The sequence below is a fragment of the Sceloporus occidentalis genome, unplaced genomic scaffold (assembly GCF_023333645.1).
Source record: "Sceloporus occidentalis isolate IW3139 unplaced genomic scaffold, rSceOcc1.0.p SCAF_1, whole genome shotgun sequence".
NCBI classification, from domain to species: Eukaryota; Metazoa; Chordata; class Lepidosauria; order Squamata; family Phrynosomatidae; genus Sceloporus; species Sceloporus occidentalis.
Window position 1 is genome coordinate 298,284,001 of NW_028316981.1, and position 22,939 is coordinate 298,306,939.

Consider the following 22,939-nt stretch of genomic DNA (forward strand, 5'->3'; position numbering starts at 1 on the left):
AGTTGGGTATATATATACTGTGTGACCTGGGAAGGCAGAAGTGATTTGCATGTGGATTGTTCTGTTGCTAATGGCAGGCCTCAGGGTGGGAGGGTCTGCAAAAGAGGGTTATGATGCACAGGGAAGCCACTGAAATCCACAAACATCTGGACAATTTCAACAGGAAAGATGAAACCCTTAAAGTAAACAAGGTTTGGCTACCAGTCCTGAAAAATAGTAAGAGGAAGACTCAACAAATGCAAATGAGAAATCTCCCAGGGTCACGGGTTTCCCAGCAGACAATGAGCACTATCAAGCAGACACTAATCCTCTTTTGCAGACCCTCCCACCCTGAGGCCTGTCATTAGCAACAGAACAAGCCACATGCAAATCACTCCTGACTTCCCAGGTCACACAATATATACAGTCGGCCCTTCTTATACACTGATTTTTTATACACAGATTCAAGCATACACTGTTAGAAAATGTTCAAAAAAAGTATAAATTTCAAATATCAAACCTTGATTTTCCATTTTTTATAAGGGACACCATTTTGCTATGTCATTGTATTTAATGGGACTTGAGCATACACAGGGGATCTTGGAACCAAACCCCAGCGTATAACAAGGGTCCACTGTATACCCAACTCCTTTACAGGCAAGCATTCTCTGAAGATGCCAGCCACAGATGCTGGTGAAACGTCAGGAAGAAACTCTTCTAAAACATGGCCACATAGCCCGAAAAACCCACAAAAAACTATGATTCTGAAGATCCTTCCTTTGTTAACAACAACACAATGAATAAGGTCCAGAGAGTTTCCACAGTCAGAATTATCCTTAATACAAAAGAGATACTTCGTAAAACACAAGCCCTTCGTCCTGCATTAGAAATAAAATTACTAGCAGTTTCATGGATGTTGGCAAGCCTTGGTAGGTGGCTATTACATATAGTTGCCACTAATCTCATCCCACCCACAAGTGCTGTTGCATGTGTTAGAAAATTTAAGAGATCAAAGGACAACTCTCTCATTTTACACTTCACATCATAGACACACAGAAGTAGTAAGTACCCCTCTGGAGGAGGAGGAGGATAGGATTTATTTATATGCCGCCCAATTACTGAGAATCCGGGTGGCTTACAACAGAGGGGATAATAGACGGTTCCCTGCCCTCAGGCTTACAATCTAAAAAAATTTCTTCCGAACCACTCAGTCACAAATAACAGCTAATGAAACAACTGAGAGAAAAGAAACTTTCCCAACTCACTCTGTTTTTCTCTGTGTATCCTCCAAATCTGCTTTGAATGCTGGACTGACTGTGGAACAGAATGGGAATTAGAACTAGGAAGTATGGGTGAATGAGGATAACTGAGGATAATTGGTCCTCCATCCACCAGCTTGGCCTGGTTTTGTATGTGGGTTTGAGGACTGTAACCCTTCAATTCCCCATGTGCCTTCTCCATGCAGAAAAGAAGGGAATAGCTACTTTTGGACAAGATACTGCCCCTGCCCCTTGTGCCTCCCACTGATTTTTACAATACTGGAAGTAGACTGGCAGCTATTTTTGTTTTGTTTTTAAGGCTGTGGCAGCCCACAGTGGGTCTGTAGACTAGACTGGGTTTACTAACCTGGGATGTCCACACTCCAGGGGGTGCAAGATGGTACTTCAGGGTGTGTGACAAAGAGTTGCTTGTGTTCTTGAGTGATAAGTTGCATGTCATCACTCATTTTTTTCTGAATAAATTAGAATCTAATTGCTCAATTTTGATTTGAATTTCAGGCAGTGAGTTAAAAGCTTGTTTTTTAAGTTCAGTTTGTTCACCCTCAGTACTGTATGTGGTTTATTTTGTAGTTCAAGAATTAGACATTAGACCTCTTCATCTTCAAATGTGATACTACTACTGTAGGGGGTGTGAACATTAATCAAAAATTTCCTAGGCGTAGAATTCAAAGATATGGCCATGTTACTCTGTAGAATCAATATGTAGAGAGATCTTGTAGCATCTTTGAGACTAACTGAAAGAAAGAAGTTGGGAGCATGTCTATGAAACCTCATGCTGCCAACTTCTTTCTTTCAATTAGTCTCAAAGGTGCTACAAGATCTCTCCATGTTTCCTAGCGGTGTGAGGCATGGAAAAGGTTTGGGAGCCACTAGACTAGAAATTGGCCTGTGGTCTCCTGGAGCTTGATGATTTATAGCAGTGATTTTCAAACTTTGGTCCTCCAGGTGTTTTGGACTTCAACTTCCAGAATCCCTAGCCAGCATGACCAGCAGTCAGGAATTCTGGAGCTGAGGTCCAAAATATCTGAAGGGCCAAATTTTGGGAACCACTGATTTATATTCTTAACACATGCTGTGGCATGAAATACATCCTGTATTGTGGTCTCCAGTACAATAAACATGCTGGTATGAATGAATACAGAAATTTGAATACTTCCCATGTGATAATTTTTAAGTTATTAAATGAAGCCTGGTTATTATTATTTTTCCCCTGAAGCATTGAGGTTATTGGACAATTATCCCAATGATACTATTTTATGTTACCTGTCAGCTTTTGATGCAATCATATACTTCATGTCTTAAATGTGTGGGCAGTGATATATTTTTTGCTATTTACTTGTTTTATTTAGGCAATGGAATTACTAGTAGAGAAGGCAATTAGCAGTGCTACTGGACCACAAAGCCCAGGTGATGCCTTAAGAAGAGTGTTTGAGTGTATATCTTCAGGAATTATCCTTAAAGGCAAGTCAAAGACTTTAATTTCATATGAAAAAAAATCCCGTTAAAACTGTAATGTTTGTATATTTAATACACTGTTTTGTTGTATTACTAAAAATAATAAAATTATAATCTGCATATTAAATTAGTAAAAATGTTCCTTTTTTGTTATAGGAGGTCCTGGGCTTCTGGATCCTTGTGAAAAAGATCCTTTTGATACACTTGCATTGATGACTGATCAGCAACGAGAAGATATTACGTCCAGTGCACAGGTGACTAAAAGCTCTGGTTGAAATAGTAAAATGTTCTGTATATCCTATACCGAAATAGTTAAGATACACAAGTTTCAAGGGCAAAACCTGAGCTGAAAAGTGAATGTGTAGCTTGAGTTGGAATATTTAATGCTACTTTTGGAGTAAAGGGAGTGTAACTTAAGTTTTTTGGCAATTTTATGTGATATTAATTTGTGTAAATTACTGCTTTTCAACTAAAACCAATAGAGTGACTTGAAGCAAGGAAGAGATTATAGTAAATCAATAAGAAAATACTAGATTACACTGTTAAAAACAAAAAAACTTGCAGCTCAGGCTCCTATATTCTTTAACATGTAACTAATGTTTATGGAATATTCACAAGTTACATGGTTAACTAGAATGTTGTAGTGATATCTGTACAGGGTGACCAGATTTACTCCTTTTCCATGGCCTTTTCCTACATTTCAACCTTTTGTTCAGGAGGAATTCCAAAATGTCCTCCGTTTTGAGCATGATTAAGAAACCCATAGAATAACGCCATGTTTGTTTTTCCCTTCAAGAAATTCATCTACTTGTCAGCCTCTCCTTGCTACAAATAGGGGGATAGGCTGGATCCTTCTAAAGTTATTTTTTCCTAGAAACATCAGCAGACAAGACTTGCCCCCCCCCCCCAAGCTCAGGGCACATTTGTTTCTCGGATGGGAAAAGGTCAGCAAGCACATTAGCCAGTGGGCTGCTTGAGAACACAAATGTTGAAAGTGGTTGATTTGAATATAATAGACTAGAAAGGAATAATTTAAATGTAGGTTAATTCAACAGTCGGTTACTAGTAAAGTGCAATTTTAAGGATTTGTCTTGCTCAGAGTTCTGTATGTATATTGCAAGCTAACAAGGCACTTAAAAGAAGCTTACGTTCATCAGAAAGATACAGTTGAGTACATAATAAAATACTGTATATGTAATATAGTTATAAATTAACCATACAAAATGAGTGTGTGTGTGTGTTAGAGTTTTAGCTTTTATTTGGTAAAGTCATATGTTTTAAATCTACATTATAGTGATGCCTTGTCCTCTTTTGAGGTTATGTCATCTGATCACCCTGTATCTATAAAAATTCTGAGTTTTAAACAGTTCAAGTATAGTCTAGACTTTTGGAACATCATACTAAAATTAACAGATAAATGTTCTTGGAAGTGAAATCTGACATCATTTATTCTCCCATTCTTGTTACCAGTTTGCTCTGAGACTTCTTGCATTCCGTCAGATACACAAAGTTCTAGGCATGGATCCCTTGCCCCAAATGAACCAGCGTTTCAATATCCACAACAATCGTAAAAGGAGAAGGGACAGTGATGGAGTTGATGGATTTGAAGCAGAGGGGAAAAAAGACAAGAAAGACTATGATAACTTTTAAAAAATTAAGGAATTGTGTGTGTGTTTAGTGGATAACATAGAAAGAAAATAATGGAAGCTATTTGTCAGATTTCTTTTCTTAATGTCTGTCTAAATACATCCCAAAAAATTAGAAAAAAATACTTTTGTGTGGCATTCACACCATTTTTGAATGGATGTGCAGACTAATTATGGTGGAAAGAGTTCACAAATGGAAACTGTTTTCTGATTTTTTTTAAACTTGCTCATTGTTTAGATTTTAACACATAACTCTTGTTTTGTTATTTTTGTTAACTGGTACATTGTGTACTTAAATTGTACTGTATTGAATACAGAGTTATGTGCTTCAGTTTCTTCATGTATTTTGCTATTCAGTTTAGAATACTAGTTATCCTTGATGCTAGCTGTAAGTTGCTTTCTATTAGAAATGGTAATACAACCCCTCCTTTGCTTACTATTTTGTAGCAGAACACTTTTTGGTAAAGTGGAACTACAAGATTATTTCTTCTAAATGTGAATCATTAACACTCTTAACCTGCTGTTTAAGTGCTTTCAGTTAAATGTTACTGCCAATTCCATGGCATTTGTCTCTCTAGTGATATAATGGTGTAATTAAGACAGATTTGTGTTATTCTAATCAGGTTTGTTGTTGCGCAGTATAAATGCTTAATGTATACAGTGTGGACTTGCAGCAATTTTAGCAATTGCATAATTAATGAAAATTGCATGACTTTGTTTTTAATAGAGGGGCTTTTAAAAAGTCTTGTTTTAGGTTTCATGCCTAGATCTTTAATTGATTTTGACATAGCAAGGCCAAAAAATAACTTTCTGAAATTTTGCTGAAAATGTAAGCAAGAGGACATTTTCCCCATTTGGGCAGTTTGCTCATTGTTTGCAGAGAGCTTTATCAGTATGGTATTACTGCTAATAGCTCATAATTAAAATAATAGTTCACCATGTGAGTGCCTGTGAAATAGCTCCTTTCGCTGTTCCTGTACCAAATTATTCAATAATTTTAATTTAAGTCTAAAACTTGAAGGTAGATAACAGTATTTCTGTTAAATTAAAGATTGTAAAAGAAAATCACAGAAAATTATTTGTGGCCATAATGTATGCTTATGTCTCCTTCAAACAATTAAATATTATAGCAGTGGTGTAATTCAGGTCTACATCTGGCTGTCGATCTGTGCTCTGATACACAGGTGTGATGTTACAGCACTACAGCTGAATACACAAATAAAGACTAAAATCTATCAAACGTCTTAGTGGTCATTGTATACTGAGCATATACATTCCACTTGGTCTGAGTGAGTTGATGCTAGTTTTCAGTGAATCAATTTAATCCTGCTTGAGAAATACAAAATTGCAGTCTAGATTAACTTCATCCATCAATTTGAGCTTCCCTCTCCAGGTTATTAAAATTGCTAGGCTCAGGCTCTCTTCAAGTTTGTTACTGTTGCCGGTCCTTCAGGCTGTACTTGTTTTTAAATCATTATTTTTTCACATTGCAGAAAGAAATTATCCAGGAACAGATTTATCTCCTTTAGTTGCTTTAACCTACTGAATCCTTATCACTGCCACAGTACTTTCTCCTTTCTCTGCCCAAATTAGGCTTTATTGTTGTTCCTCTTAAGCCTTACTTATCTTCAATTCTAGTTGTCCTTACCCTTCTTTGCTTGGTTGGTTGCTTTCTTAATGCCTTCTACATTCTATTTAAACAGACAAAACGTTTATTTTTCCTATTCCTGTGGTGGTGAGCCTATGGTCCGCATGCCAGAGATGGCACATGAAGCCATTTTTCAGGGCACACGGGGGGTGCGCACCTGTTTTTCTTCTCCCCTATCCAGAGAGACAGCTGAAGGCCCATGAGGACAGGGGGAAGAATATCATCCTTCTGTCCTTTGAAGGTTTTGGAAAAGATCTGGCATGCCCTAGACAAGTGTAGGGCAATTCAGATTTATTTGAAAAGAAGAAGCAGCTTCTGGTCCTCAGAAGCCTTATTCAGCTGCTGTAAACCACGTTTCAGGGGTAAGAAGGTCTCCACTTCCATTCTGAGCAGATGGATCACAGCATGCATAGCCAGCCACCTGTAACAGGACTCTGGAGATCCCTCCACCAGAAGGTGTCATGGCACACTCTAACCAGGAGTACTGCCACCACAGCAGTTTTTCCCACTAATTCTCCATTAGTGAAAATCGGCAAAGCAGCCACCTGGAAGTCACACTCCACATTTTGAGGCATTATAAGTTGGACAGCTTTGAAGCTGCCTTTGGCATGAGGGTCCTGCAACAGTTGGGCAAATCCTAGGCCATTGGGACACGAGCACTGCCCACCCTAACCAAGGTAGCTTTGGTAAATCCCAAGCTACAAGAGGTTCTCCCCTTACTGAAAAAAGGGAATGTTGGTTCTTACTGTGATACAGACCTGTTGCCAGCCCTTTGGGATGTTGGCTTGGTAGATGTGTTGGAATGTATTTAGTTCTCCACTTTGAGCAGGGGGGAGGGCGGGGGGGCAAGTTCTATTGTTACCTCTGGCCAATTCCTCATGTTCTGTTACCTTAATAAGTTGGTTATTATCTCTTCTGGAGAATTCCTGTCTTGTTATAGCAACTGATCTCCTAGGGTTAGCGCCCCCCCCCCCCCCACGTGAGGACACCGAGAGATTTTTCTTTGTCTTGCCTATTTGGAGCAATGGGAGGAGCATAACCTATGCTACAAGAGGTTCATCCTTTACCTGCTAGAAACAGACCTATCACAGCAATGTTCCTTTCTCTCTTGAAAAGTGAAGCAGATAGAGAAATGTCCCTGCCCCTTTATATTCAGTATTCTCTTCTTTGCCCTTCTTTACTCCTGGCTTTTCTTCTGTATTCAATACAGAACAAGTCCTTGGTAATTTTCAAAAGGGGAGGGTTAGAGAAATTCTGAACTTCAATTATTTATAAAAGCAGAAAAGATCTGTTTTCCCCTTCCTCTTCACCCTATCTTTTGGAGAAAGTAGATTCACATAGTAGCATGAAGAAGAAGAAGAAGAAAACAAGTGTTATTCCATTTGTTAGCAACAGTTATGCAGTAATAGAATGACAGCGTTTAATAAAAATGTAGTGACATTAATGTCTGTATGGAATGACAGCTCACTGGTACAGTTCTGTATATCTCTATTCAGAAATAAATCTCATGATGTTCCAGTGGAGGAAAGTGCATGGGAGATGTTTGCAATCTGTTATTCTGTATGTTTACAGAAAAATAAATCCTGGGTTGTGAGCATAAAACTGCAAACATAATAAACTGGCTGCTGTGGATTCCTGATCCATGTTGGCCTCACAGTTCCAGCTCTTGGACTGCTACCACTCACCTGGGTTTGATTCTTTGTTGTTGGTTTCAATGTGGTGAGTTCTCCTTATTATGATTAATTGTAATTTATTTAAAGATTTATTGTGTAACAAGTTAAATATTTAGCCTGATGCTGGCTCCATACACAGTACAATGTAACACCACAATTAAAACACTTCCCTGAACTACTTCCATACTCTTGAGCTCTCACCAGACCAAAATTCCCCTTCTCAGTTATTATCCTTATGTATTTCTAACTTATCATTTCTCCATTCCTGACTAGCCCTATCTAACTCTTCCTTTCAAGAGGTAATCCATTCCTGTCTGTCCCATCCCTATATTTCTTTCTGGTTGTTGTTGTGTGCCTTCAAGTAGTTTCTGATACAACAACTCTAAGGTGAACTTATCACACGGGTTTCTTGCCAAAATTGTTCCGGGAGGGTTTGACATTATTTCCTTCTGAGGCTGAGAGAGTGCAATTTGCCCTGGGTTTCCATGGCTGAGCAAACATACAAAACCTGTATAAAAGGATGCAGAAAACACCTTAATGTCTCAAGAAGACAAAAGGGATGGGTCAGTATTGAAGGACCTTGAGGCCCTATGATTAGTCATTTAAGCTTCATTTACCTCTAGCCACCCTAAAGTTTTCCTCTACCTTTCTCCCATTTGCCTGATGAAGAAGCCAGCGTAACTTTGAAAGCATGCAACATGTAATTGTGCATTTTGGTTGTCCCGATAAAGTTATCATTGTTTGGATGTTATTGGATTTGCTATATGGCCAACATGGCTACCTGTAGATATTTTTTGGATTTCATGATACCACATTTTAGCTATCACAGGGGGATTTTAAAAAGAGCCAGTGCACTGGGACCTTGCCATCTGAGGCTTCTGCCTCCAACAAAGGTAAAGCAATTTTTCTAATATTGGCATGCTTTACCTCTAGACCACCCACAGTTTTCCTGATGCAAAACATGAAGATGACTTGAGAAATACAGTGTTCTCTACCTACATAGGAGCCTGTGGCTTCACAAAGGAAGGAGTTATGCAGGATTCCAAGGAAACATCTTCCTTGAATTGCAAATGGACACTAATTTTCCTTAACTTTGAATATCTACCAGTGACTGCATGGCCAAAGGGGAAGGTGCCAGCCTGCAGATAGCCCTCCCTAACATCTGAACTAAGATCAGAAACAGATAATGCAGGCCTATGACTAACATCTTCAATTTTTTTTCTCCTGTTTGTCTGATAAAGAAGCCAGCGTGACTTCGAAAGCTTGCAATATGTAATTGTTAGTTTTGGTTGGTCCAATAAAGGTATCATTGGTTGGATGTTATTGGATTTGCCTCTATAATGGAACAGGATTGCTTTTTTCTGGGCAAATGGGATTCTGATTAATATTCTTCAAGACAACACCAAGGCAATGGCAAACTCCCTCTGAAGGAAGTTGCCAAGGAAACCCTATAATAGGTTAACCTTAGGGTCACCATAAGTCAGAAACAACTTGAAGGCATACAACAACGAGGGGCTTTAGTACAGAATATTGCAGATATGGGCATAGCAATGAGACCCTTGGCAATTCAGGCAACAAGTAAGTATTTGAAGAATGTGTGTGTGCATGCCTCCGAGTCCAAGTTGCCTTTTCCCAAATTAGACTTTTATTCACTTCATTCTTTATATAGATAGAGAAATTTTTCTCTAATTAACAAAAGCCTGAGCTATTTTGGTAACCCAACTGCAGGAAGTTGTTTCACTTGCCTTACTTGGGTATAGCTTATTAAATCAGCCACTTTCAGACAAAGAGGCTGTTTTCCAGGAAGCAAAGGCTAGACACTTAATAATAGCATGGCAATACTATTATGCAGCGGTTGACAAAGAAAACAAGAAGTATGAGAGCTCAGGCAGCCATGTTCTGACCTCAAAACTATGACTTTTGGAAGAGGAAAGGCGTTCTGTACAAAACTAAATACAGTGTGCCTTTGGTGTCCGCTGGGGTTTGGTTCCAAGACCAAAATCCATGGATGTTCAAGTCCCATTAAATACGATGCCCTTTATATAAATAGAAAAATAAAAGTTTGCTTTTTGGTGTGTGTGTATAGAGCAGGGGTAGGCAACCTTTTTGAGCCGGGAGCCAGGTTGCTGTCCTTCAGGCGAGTGGGGGGCTGAAGCCGGGGGTGGAGCTTCAACCCTCTGGGGTGGGGCCACATGCCGGGGGTGGAGCTTCCACCCTCCGGGGCGGGGCTGTTTGCCGGGGGTGGAGCTTCCACCCTCCAGGGGCGGGGCCGCATGCTGGGGCGGAGCTTCCACCCTCTGGGGGCGAGGCCTCCCCATCTTTGCTGGCCTCTGACGGGGTCCCAGGCCCCGTCAGAGACCGGCAAAAAAGCTGGGGGGGGGTGCCAGCGCTGGAGGGCCCCCTGGAGGGCCCCAGCGACGGCACCGGGCCTCCCAGAGGCCCCCTGCCGCCCTCGGAGCCCTCCTGGAGGGCCCCAGAAACGGCACTGGGCCCTCCAGAGGCCCCCTGCCGGCCTCGGAACCCTCCTGGAGGGCCCCGGAGATGGCACCGGGCCTCCTAGAGGCCCGCCACCGCTGCCGCCGCAGCCACCCATCACAGCTTTTCGCCACTCTGGGCACCGCCATTTTGGGCGGCAAAATGGAGGCGCCCATAGCCCCAGAGGCCGCTATGGGCGCCGCCATTTTGCTGCCCAAAATGGCGGTGCCCAGAGCGGCAAAAAGCTGTGATGGGCGGGTGCCACCGCGGCGGCAGCAACAGCAGCCAGGGGCGGGTCGCCAGGCCTCCACGGGCCGCATCCGGCCCGCGGGCCGGAGGTTGCCGACCCCTGGTATACACACACATAGGATTCAAGCATCCATGGCTTGAAAATATATAATATTTTCAAGCCATGGATACTTGAATCCTGTGGATGAAGAATCCATGGACATGGAGGGCCAACTGTATATATTTATGTACAGTATTCTGCATGTGGATTCATATATTATAAATCCTAATTTGATTCTAATAACCTAAGAATCTGATTAGGCTTCAGAATTATGCTGTTGCTGCTGCTCCTTTGGACAGAGCAGGCCAAGTAACCCAGGTTGCATCCGTACTGCAGTGCGGCCGGGGGAGCCCCCGTTTTCTCCCCAAAAATCCATGCTACGCTCATATCTCCTGTTCGTTCTTTAAAATACACTGTTTATTAATTACAGAGAGCCAATGTGACATAGCTGTTTGAGTGTTGGACTGTGACTTTGAAGACCAGGGTTTGATCACCAGCTTAGCCATGAAACCACTCTCTCTCAGCCTCAGGGGAAGGCCATGGCAAATCTCTTCTGAACAAATCTTGCTAAGAAAACCCCAGGATAGGTTAGCCTTTGGGTCGCCGTAAGTCGGAAACAAATTGAAAGGTACACAACAACAAATTTGGGCAGCTAGGAAAAGGGAAGAGGTATTTGTAAGATATTTTCCACCTCATGTGGAACTTACAGTCTATTGTTTTAAATAGATGGTTTTAATTTTTTATTACTTAAATAGATTGTATTTTTTTAAAAAAAAAAATTACTGTGATGTTTTGAAAAGTTTTTATTCTGTAAGCAGCCTTGGGTCCCTTCCTAGGAGAAAGGCGACCTAGAAATGAAATAAATAAGGGATATTCAGCTGTGTCCTTCCTTTTTACCTCAGAGTCAGGGAAAAGGCTGGAAGAATGAGGGCCAACAAATATGTGTGCCTTTGAGTGTTTTAATTAAGCTCCGGTGGAAACTTTATACAAAGACGACAAGAAAGCGTACTGCAGTTCACATATTTTATTTCATTTCCAGTTATTACGGCTAATGGCCAGCATTAAGTTCATATATATACTTTATCGTTGCTGTGTGAATTCGTCGTTTTTGACTTATGGTGACTTTTAGGGTGTTTTCTTGGCAAGTTTCCTCAGAGGAGGCTTGCCATGGCCATCCTCTGAGGCTGAGAGAGTGACTCGCCCAAGGTCACCCATTGGGTTTCATGGCCAAGTCAGAATTCGAACCCTGGTCTCCAGAGTCCTGCTCCAACATTCAAACCACTACACCAGTGGCCCCCAAACTGTGCTCTTTAAGGGCTTTTGGACTTCAGCTCCCAGAATCCCAGACCACTGGCCAACATGGCTGAGGCTTGAACCAAAAAATGGCCAATCATTCTGTGGTCCAAAACACACTGCCGAAATAATCGATTTTGAGACTGCTTTAACCGCCCTGATTCACTGCTAGGGAATCCTGGGAATTGTAGTTCGCTGTGGCACCAGAGCTCTCTCTCTCTCTCTCTCTGTGGACAGAGAAGGCTACATGTCTCACGACACTAGTTTTAACGGTTTTTATTTTAACACATTTTATTTTAATTTATAACTGTTTTAATTCCTTAAATTGTTAAATTGTTTTTTAATTTGATATTCATATATTTTAATATCCTTATGCTGTTTTGTATTGCTTTATGCATGCATTATACATGTCATGCTTTATACATGAGTCCCTGTGTTGGGAGAAAAGTGGGGTATAAGAAAATAATAAAATTATATTATCATTATCATTCTCATTATTATTATTAAATAGTTCCCAGAAGTGCCTAGCACTGAGGCAGGGCAGTTAAAGCGGTCTCAAACTGGATTATTCCTGCAATGTGTTTTGGAGGAAAGTTCCCTCAGAAAAAGACAGTTGGAAAGGCGGGGGGGGGGAGAGGAGAGGCGATGCTCCCTTTTAAAACTTTCCGATCGTGGATTGGTTAATGAACATGTCCATCCCAAGACTGGCTGCTGCGATTGGTCTCTTGAGCTAGTCCCGCCTTCCGGGGTGGGTAGGGAGGAGAGAGAGAGAGGGAAAGGTGCTCCCTTTTAAAAATGACAGCCGTTGAGCTCAGCTTTGCGCTCGTGAATTGGATAATAAACATGTCCATCTCGGGACTGGATGCTGTGATTGGTCTCTCGAGCTACTCCCGCCCCCCGGGACAGGGCGGGGAGAGAGTGAGAGAGAAAAGGTGCTCCCTTTTAAAAACGATGGCCGTTGAGCTCATGGATTGGAGAATAAAGATGTCCATCCCGGGACTGGATGCTACGATTGGCCTCTCGAGTTGCTCCCGCCCTCCGCCCCCCATTCCCTGGCGGGTGGGAGGGGCTGCTTTGATTGACGGCGCGTTGGCCCAATGGCGGGGCCGAGGGCGAGGAGGCGTGGCGGTATTAATAGAGGGGGCGGAACGGAGAGGCCTGCAGTGGCTGGTGACTGAAGCGGCGGCGGCGATGGGAGGGATTAACTACGTGCGACGGAGCAAGGCGAAGGCGGCGGCGCTGGAGGAAGAGGAGGAGGAGGAAGACGAAGAAGAAGCCGCGGAGTCCTCCTGGGAGGAGCTGCCGACGCCACCGCCGACGCCGTCCTCGCCGGGAAAGCCTTCCTCCTCCTCCTCCTCCGGCAGGTGCTTCGGGAGCATGCTGGGCGCCTCGGGGGCCGCAGGGGCCAAGCCCTCCTTCGTCTCCTACATCAGCCCCGAGGTGAGGCCGGGGCAGGAGGCCCTTCGAGGGACAGGGAGGCGGCGCTTGGGATACACTGCAGCAGCAGCAGCAGCAGCAGCAGCAGCAGCAGCAGCAGCAGCAGCAGCAGCAGCAGCAGCAGCAGCAGCAGCAGCAGCAGCAGCAAAGTTCTGTGGGAAGGAGCCCTGATTCACTTCATGCTAGTATAGAACTTGCTTCACACATTTCATAGCATGGAGTGAAACAGCACCAATGTATGGATAGTATGTATGTGTGTGAGTGTGTGTGAGTGTGTGTGTGTATATATATATATGCACACACAACACAGGTTTTATGGCATGAAGTGAAACAAAATGAACATATATATAGTATATATAGATATAGCATATACATATATATATACACACACACACACACACAGCTTTTATAGCATAAAAAGTAGCATGAAAATATATACATACATACATATATATATATAGTATATATAACATCCATGCATATATATCCACATGCACAAGTTTTATAGCATGAAGTGAAACAGCATTAATTGAATATATATATATACACACACACACACAGATCTGTTGAAGGATCGATGTGTTTGTCCTTTTGGCCATCCGCTGTATCCTCAGCTCTCTCCTCCAGCACCAGATCCCAAATGAAGTGACGTTCTTCCTGTTCGCTTCCTTCCCAGTCCCACTCTCACATCTGTACACAGAGGTGGAGAATACAGTGGCTTGGGCAGTGCTAATTTTAATGCTCAGTTGTGTATCTTTAAGCTGCAGGATCTTGCCTAGTTCCTTCATAGCTTGCCTTCCAAGTCCTCCTCTTACTCTGAGTTCTTGACTGCAGTCTGTCATTGATTGGTGATTGCATTGATTGATTTTATATATGTAACGTTGCATGGGGTTTGAGTTAACTCTATGTATCTGTGTGTATAGTGTGTATGTATATATATATGTGTCAGTCTGCACTCTCATCATGCAGCTCATGGGACTTTGTCTCCATTCATTCTTCGACTGTGAATTACATGCTTTCCAGTTTTTTGCCCTTTTCCTGCCATGCTGTAGAGTCTTTAACAATTAGCTAAAACGCCATGCAACATAATCCAGTGCATGTCTAACTGAAACTGTTCTCTAGAAGTACTGCCACTGACCAGTTGAGTGGGCAAGTTGTGGGCCAGAAAGGATTATTTCAGTACAACAAAATAAGGGGCCATTTGTCTGTTGCAATGGGCAGTTCTCTACTAACAGGGAGATATGTGCAGTAGGTGGCTGAGATAATGTTAAGCTACTGCTGGTATCATGGATCCCAGTGACAGGTGCAACAAATCACTGCTTTCTGTCCTTTTACATGGCACTGATGGGAATGATGTGTGGAGTTGGGCAGTGCTCATGAACACCTCTCTCAATCTTTTCATGACTCTTACTGAATACATGCAAAAATGGTCTGTGCACTAGAAATAAGATCACAGAGTCATAGAGTCGGAAGAGACCCCAAGGGCCATCAGTTCATCCCCCTGCCATGCAAGAGTACACAATCAAAGCACCCCCAACAGACGGCCATCCAGCCTCTATTGAAAAACCTTCAAAGCAGGAAGCTCAGCCACGCGCCACTGTCAGACAGCCCTTACTGTCAGGAGGTTCCTCCTAATGCTCAGCTGGAATCTCTTTTCCTGTAGCTTGCATCCATTGTTCCGGGTCCTAGTCTCTGGAGCAGCAGAAAACAAACTTGCTACATCCTCAGTTTGACATCTCTTCAAATACTGTACTTAAACAAGGCTCCTTAACCGTGTCTTCTGAAGGCTAAACATCCCCAGCTCCCTAAGTCTCCTCATAAGGCATGGTTCCACATCTGTAATAAAGGAAAAAAATGATGGCAAAGATTCTGTTTTTAGATAGGAATGCTAGACTATACGTATTTGACATAGGAGGAAAAGTGAAAACAATGTTTTGCTTGTTGAATATTTGACAAAGAAATGGAAGGAGATACTTGAACTTGCCCTTCAAGCTGGCTCCATACTGGTTATACTTGTTTTTAGTTTCACTGTACATTGATATTAACTGAAGGGCATTTAAAAAGTGATGTGAACATAGCAAATTACAATTTGATGTACATTGTGTTAAATTTCAGCATTGATACATTTTATTATGTATGTTTATTTTTATTTAAAACACTGTGGTAATTTGCACTAGAATTAAGAATTTAGCAGGACAGGTTTAATTGGAGTAGTCTGTTACCTAGTGTAATGGTTTTATTTGTCACAGAGCTTCCACACACCTTTCTGTAAAGATAATAATAATAATAATAATAATAATAGGATTTATTTATATGCCGCCCAATCACTGGGAATCCGGGCGGCTTACAACAGAGGGGACAATAGACGGTTCCCTGCCCTCAGACTTACAATCTAAAAGACATGACACAAAAGGAAAAGGGAATGGTGAGGGGAAAGGGGATCAGGTTCAGCAGTTCTTCTCTCCTTCTGAGGCCTGGACCAAGGCAGATGGACTGGAGGGAGGGCTCTTCTTCTTCAGGCTAGCCCTGATGGAATCTTTACTTCATAGCTGAACTTGCTGGGGCTGCTGCACCTGTATTTGCTGCTCTTGCTGGGTTTGCTGCTGAACACTTGTAACGGGACAAGCAAGTTCAAGCAAAGATCCAGCCACTTCTGTGCTATCTGTATAAATACAGTTTCCACCTTGCTGATAATCCATGGTTGTAGTAGCAGCTGTCTGCTGAAATTCCTGCAGTGCTTCAGGGCCTTTGGAGGCAAGGGAGTCTAGGAACTCCTTCATCCTATGCTGAGGGATTGTTCGTGCTTTTACACGGATGTATTCTTCAAAGGAAATGGTGTTTTCCAAGGAATTATTCATATTGCAAGGTCCTCAGGATTCCCTGGCCCCTCTGCCGCCCGGCTCCGTCACCGCCACCCCAGGCCCCGCGTCTTTTTTCTCCCCCTCACAGCTCCCTGGGCGCCATCTTACATTCCAGATCTTGAATAAAGATAAGGTGACATGAAGGTTACCCTAGGTACTCAGCTTTGTATGTATGATGGGGAAAAATCAGAAAGTACTCTTAATTAAATGGGAGCAAGGTAGTGCTTGGGGAGTATCCCAGGAGTAAGAATGTTGCCAAACAGCTTTTGCTTGGAACATCTTTATGTTAATCTGTTCCTGAATTGGATTTCTGAAGTACTGCAGGTAACATGACAGTTTCATAGGCCCAAATTCAGTGGCTTGTCCCAACAAATCCCATTTAATGAATAGAACTGACATAAGGTTTGCTTTGCAATTCAGCAATAGATTCTGTAGGTATAAATCAAGTTGGAATTATCACTTGGGTTTAGACCAGTGACTTTGGGACCACTTGGTTTCACTTAGTGAACAGCATTTTCTTTGCAATAAATACTGTCATGATTAAGCCGTCACTTTATTACTTGGTTTCACACTCCTTCCGTATTTCATCTGCTCCTGCTAAATTTCACAAATTTATGAGAAGGTTAGGCAAAAAAAAGAGACTTCTCAAGTTCATCCAGTGAATTTCACAACTGAAGTGGAGTGTGAGGCCCAGTTTCCTGACCAACATAGTAAGTTTTTGTGTAGTGGACTTTGTGTAACATTCTAAAACTTGAATTACTATAGTCATCTTAGTCTGTTTTAAATTGTAGTTTTGAGTGACTGAGGTCCAAAACACACTGCAGAAATAATCCAGTTTGAGATTGCTTTAATTGCCCTGGCTCACTGCTAGGGAATTCTGGGAACTGTAGTTTTGTGAGACATAGAGCCTTCTCGGTCAGAGTCCTGGTGCCACAATAAACTACAGTTCCCAGGATCCCCTAGCACTGAGCCAGGGCAGTAAAAGCAGTCTCAAACTGGATTATTTCTGCAGTGTGTATTGGACCTGAAATTCTCTTTAATGTCTGACTGCCTGTTTAGGTGGAACTTCTTGGACTGATGTTAATATAAACTTGTTTTTAGTTGTCAGAAGATTAGATACAGTATCTGTTCACGGTGAAAGTGTGTGTGTTAAACTATGTACTAAAGTGGCTATTAAATCATATTTTGCCAATTTTTTAGGTTAAAACCATGCAATAGCTTTAAATGCTGGGTATCAAATATTTGGCCTTCCAGATGTTCGTTTACAACTTTCATCAGCCTCAGCAAAGCTAATCCATGATGGGAATTGCAGCTGAGCACCATCTGGAAGACCATGCTTTCTCCATTTGTGCTTCAGGGAATTGCATTTTCTTTGGCGTAAATACTGTCACGGTTAATCTGTCACTTTATTTCCCACGATACCAAAGCTCACTGGCATGTAAAGTTTAACATTCACTGTATCTTAATTTGACTGACTTTCTCTTGGTTCATATCTTGACAATTATCAAAAGTTTTTGAGCAAAAGACTAAAATAACCTTTTAAAACCAATTAAGTCATTTCCTCCAAAATAAGGAGAAAACTGTTGTTAACTGCCTTCAAGACAACTTTGGCAACCCCAGAATTGAGATACCTCTAAGCCCCCTGTCCTCAACCACTCTGTTCATGTCTTGCAGGCTCAGAGCCATGCCCTCCTTGACTGAGTTTGTCTTGCTAGTATGAGGCCTTCCTCTTTTTTGCTACCCTTCATCTTTCCTAGCATTGTTGTCTTTTCCAGTGAGTATTGTCTTCTCATGATGTGACTGAAATACAGCAGCCTCAATTCACAGGAGTCATCTTGGCTTCCAGTGAGAGTTCAGGCATGATCCGTTCCAGCACCCATTTGTTTGACTGTTTGGCTGTCCACTCTGTCCTCAGCACTCTTTTCCATCACTACACCTCAGATGAATTGATTTTCTTTCTATTTGCTTTCTTCACTGTCCAGCTCTCTCATCCATACATGATGATGGAGAATAAAATGGCTTGGACTATCTTTACTTTAGTGTTCAGATTTATATCTTTGCACTTTAGGATCCTGTCTAGTTCTCTCATAGCTGCTCTCAATGCTAGTCCAAATCACTGTTCTGATTAAGGACTGATCCAAGGTATAGGAAATCTTTATTTTGATTTCTTTGTCATCTAGATTGAGTTTTTGTAAATTTTTTGTGGTCATTATTTTTCTTTCAGCAATAAGCCTGCTTTAGCACTTTTTTTTTTTTACTTTCTTTAGTATTTGTTCCAAACCTTTGTTGTGTTCTGCAATGCAAGTAGTATGGTGTCTTCTTCCTCTGATCTTAATTTCTTTTTCTTCCAAGTCTAAACTGGCTCTATGTAGGATGTTTTCTGCATACAACTTGAGCAAATAGAGTGATAGAATGCATCCTTGCCTGACATCTTTGTCAATTGGGAAACTATTCTGTTTCTCTGTATTCTGTGTGAAGCCAGGTTTTCACAGCCGGCATCCATAGTTTTTTACGGGTTTTTGCAGGCTATGTGGTCATATTCTGGAAGAATTTATTTCCGACATTTAGCCTACATCTGTGGCTGGTATCTTCAGAGAATGCTGGCATGGAAGTGAGTGGGGTATATATACAGTGCGACTCTTGGTTGAGAGGAAGTGATTTACATCTTAATCTGTGTGTTGGTCTGTTAGTGAATGGCAAGACCTCAGGGTGGGAGGACATGCAAGGAGGATGAATAATGGCCTGTTACAGACTGCCAAAATAAAGCTGCTTTGGGTCTCTTTGGAGGTATGCTGTTTAAATGATGCATGGGTCCTATGAGTCCGGAGGTCGTGCCAAAGCCACACTCCATTCCTAAGCACTGGAGTGCAGCTTTGGTGCAGCTTCCAGATTCTTAGGATGCCTGCATCATTTAAACAGCATACCTCCAAAGAGACCCGAAGCAGCTTTATTTTGGCAGTCTGTAACAGGCCTAAGTACATCATTTTATATTTGTTTGCTTTGAACTAGTTTGCTCTTTTAATGCCATTCCTTCCTCAAAAGTCTTTGCCATGCTTTTTGGTTCTAATAAGTTGATGTAAAGATCATATCCTTCTTCCTCTTGTTCTTCTGGAGCAAATGTTACTTTAGGGAGTGGGATGTTGCTGTCATGCCTCCAAAGGCCTCACCCATCAACCTCTCCTGTCTCTCAGCTTCAAATGAACAAGCTGATTCTTCAAGAGCTAGGATCTCACTGAGCACACATTTCTGTCCAGCAAATAGTTCATTGTGTTCAGGTCACTGCACTGGCCAGGTCCACCACTGCTGGGCTTCTGCCTTCATGTCTGTTAATTATTGTCTTGTTTACCTAAATTTATTATCAGAAGCCTGCCCTGGCTCCCCACATTGTTGCTTAATGTGCTGCTCACCTCAATGGTTTGTTGCTAGACTCTCTTTGTGCTTATAGAGCTAGATTCCTTCACAAGTATGTTCTAATCCTAAAGCCCTACCCAGTTTTCCCTCACTGCTGCTGCCATCAGTTAGATTAGAAGGCATTGTTTTTAAAAAGATCTTTGGAAGGGAGGACTTGATGACTGTGGTATGTAGATTTTTATCAGGAGCAAGGATAATGGGTAGGAGATTAAGGATATGTAGTTAGAGCCCTTAAGTAATGCAAGGTTTTCATCACTATAATCCTGGCTAAGTCACACTTCTGAGACTTATACTCTGCTGCAAAAACAGGGTAACAAACTGAAGTAAAAGTTGAACTCTTAAATTAATTTGAGATTAATACTAACACATTAGCTTCAGTTGCATTCAAGACTTAGAGCTAAGCCTCCCCTCAGCAAACATTTCTTCGTGGGGAGGAATAGCTGTCACCTACCAATTAAGGGGTTCTTGGTATTGACAGATCACAGGACATCTACTTAATAACAGTTGTCTTGCCATCTATTTATTGATCAGTGTACCTGTTTAGTGTAATATAGATAGATGGCCATGGTCTGAATGACTGGGTATGGCACAGCAGCCAAACACAATTATCAGTTCATATTTAGAAGGGAATTTTCTTTTTAAAAAGCATCATGTATTCTATCTCATCCATAAACTTTTTTAAGTCAGATGGCAAAATTAATAAAGTGGTGCTAAATTGTTGCAAAGTCATGTGTGGTATTAATTCTTTTTATTTTCTGTAAATTTCTGATAAGTTAGTCTGATATTTAAAGTTAAATAAAATCTGGTACGTTATTTGCAGTGGTTAATCTTGCATTCTCACTCTTTGGAAACAACTCCATTAAGAGTTGTTGTTGTGTGCCTTCAGGTAGTTTCTGACTTATGACAAACCTATGGTTTTCTTGGCAAGATTTATCCGGAGGGGTTTGTCTTTTGCTCTCCTCTGAGGCTGGGACAGTGAGACCTGTCCAAGATCACCCAATGGCTTTCCCATTAAGTATTACTGGAGTTAATGTTTCTTTCTGTAAGGAAATAAGACTGCGGAAGAAACGGTTGTTTATAGTGAACTCTTACTTAGTGATTAGAGCAGATATATTATTTCAGTTCAGAGCCATGAGAAATGTTTAAACTCTGTAAGTGTTGACATGCAACTTCCTGGATGACCAGGGAAAGAATGTGCTTCATATAATGAAACTTTGTGAGATGGATAAATTGTTGGTGGTTGATTTACTTTTGACTTCACTTTCAAACATAGACTGCATTTTTGATGGCCTTCTGAACACACGTCTGTGTTTCTTTTGCTTTGTTTATTTAAAATGTAAGCTGTTGGTGGTATTTAGTTAGGATGTTGTTGAAGATGATCTATTACCATACAGCATGTTAGGTTCTTCAACAGTTTATTGCTCAAGTTGTAATTTGAAGGTTATTGAAGGTTGTTTTATTGAGGCTAAACATGTATTGGCTGCATATGTATTCCTGTGTTACACACCTGAGTGTCTCCAATCTTTTCCTAACTGGGCAGACAACTTTTTAAACCAGCTTCTAAGGAGACCTTTTAAAAAAAGACTTCTAAAATGATCTTCAGGTTACACAGCAAATATGAATTTGTATCATAGTATTCTCCTCCTGGTTGAAACAGATTGTAGAAGAGGACCCAAAGGCATCTGACTATGAAAATGATAGAAAACCGAATGATCAGTCACAAAGGAAATCCTTGCTTTACTGAAGAAGAAATAAAGTATGAATAAGATAAAACAAATGCCTTAGAAACAGGTAGTTGCATGACTGTATTGTTAATCTATACCATGTCTATTGCTGCTTGAACCTGGAGGTAATAGCAGCCTTATTACTAATGAGTAACAATGATTTTTGAGTCCATTGAGTAATTTCTTTAGACAGTGAATTATGCTCCTTCGCATTGGAACAAGAACATAAAAATTGAGCTGGAAAATTGAATTCTACAATGTAAAAGGCCCAAACGAGTAGCTTTTCAACTAATCTACTAAAGTAGCATCTTCTAGCTAACCTTACTAAGTTTAACATAATTCAAATAGAAGCTGGAACTCTGCAATGTTGCTGAAAGACAGTAACCAGAAGTTACTAAAGCAAAAGTGATACTGATCTGTACGTTGTCCTATTAAAATAACCCATTCCATCTAAATTGGGATTACTTGCTTGGAATGGTAGATTTTAGAAGGTAACAGTGGAATTCTGGAATCAGTATGGAATGTTTTACTATGGGGAGATGAAAAGGATGTTGTGGAGTTTATGGCATGGAAAGAAGATTTTCTGAATATAAGGGGTTGGTCTTCAGGGTCTGTTTAGGCCTGTGTCATCACTAGTAGTGCTCTCCATAATGTTGAACAGAGAGTCTTTCCTGCCACTGCAACCTCTTAACATAAACCGGAGAAGCTAGGAATTGCATTTGTGAACTTGGATATATAGGGCAGTACTGTATTCTATTTTGATGAAGCACTTTTAGAAATGGGCCTCTAGTTTTATCAATTTCACCATCTAAAGTGATACTTAGTGACTAATTATGGGTATGACTGCTTCTAATTCTACGCCATAATTAGTGCATCTCTAGCATTACATTGACAAATACTGTAATAATATTGCTCTGTCATAAGAACATTGAACACTTCCTACATATTCAGTGTGGTTATTGGTTATTTTACTAGACAATTCTTTAGAGATGGAAAAAATAATGTATGTGATTTTTCTAAAAACAAATAATACTATTCTCTGTGTGTCATGTGTATTTGCATATAAATCCAGAAAAAAAATTAATAGGCTGCCTAATCACTGAACTGTGATCTCAACCTACTGTATAACTTTAATAAATGAAGTGATGATTTTGCATACCAATATAGAATTTCTAAAGTAATTTATTTCTTTAATGAATTTCTTATTACTTGGATTGCAGTCTTGCCTTCACATCTGGACTCAACCAGTTTCTGTCTGTCTTCTAGGAAGTATATGTAAGGGATCCCATAGAAAAAGAAGTAGATCCTCACTTACTACCAGGTAATGTTAAACAAGCGATGCTGTAAAATCATATCACTTTATTGTTATTGGTTATTGCAGTTGCCTTTTTTGATGTAACACATCTAAGCTAGATGACCTGAGCTCTAAAATAAAGGACAAGCTTCCAAATTTGTCCAGTTGAGTTTTTGCTTTCCTTAGGATGTGTCTTAAATCTGTGTAACAGGATCTGAGAAGTAGACAGCCTTGGTGTGGAAAGGTCAAGTCTTTTCATTCTCAACTCTGTAAAGGAGTAGATGACAAATATAATATTCTTTTAAACTGAGAAGGAAGACAAAGGCTTTCATGGCCGGCATCCATGCTTTTTTTTGTGGGTTTTTTGGGCTATGTGGCCATGTTCTAGAAGATTTTCTTCCTAATGTTTCGCCAGCATCTGTGGCTTCATCTCCTGAAGATGCCAGCCACAGATGCTGGCGAAACGTCAGGAAG

At 41.0% G+C, this 22,939-nt stretch overlaps 2 protein-coding genes across 7 annotated transcripts in view; both read left to right on the top strand.

The window, feature by feature from the left end:
• ZFR (zinc finger RNA binding protein) overlaps positions 1-5,600 on the top strand; it is a 53,807-nt gene extending 48,207 nt beyond the window's left edge. For all 3 annotated transcript variants that reach the window (XM_089496856.1, XM_089496865.1, XM_089496874.1), the window contains 3 exons: positions 2,609-2,720; positions 2,871-2,968; positions 4,185-5,600. In XM_089496856.1, coding sequence (XP_089352982.1) covers positions 2,609-2,720; positions 2,871-2,968; positions 4,185-4,364 — 390 coding nt within the window. In that variant the 3' untranslated portion in view covers positions 4,365-5,600. The remainder of the gene's footprint in view (positions 1-2,608; positions 2,721-2,870; positions 2,969-4,184) is intronic.
• Positions 5,601-12,909: 7,309 nt separating this feature from the next.
• Positions 12,910-22,939, top strand: part of MTMR12 (myotubularin related protein 12) — a 43,944-nt gene continuing 33,914 nt past the window's right edge. The window contains exons 1-3 of one of the 4 annotated variants that reach the window (XM_089496891.1): positions 12,910-12,947; positions 13,103-13,178; positions 22,438-22,492. In XM_089496891.1, the coding sequence (XP_089353017.1) occupies positions 13,116-13,178; positions 22,438-22,492 (118 nt within the window). In that variant the 5' untranslated portion in view covers positions 12,910-12,947; positions 13,103-13,115. Of the gene's footprint in view, positions 13,179-21,218; positions 21,239-22,437; positions 22,493-22,939 lie in introns of those variants that run through there. The other 3 variants (XM_089496908.1, XM_089496897.1, XM_089496904.1) reach the window with 3 other exon arrangements.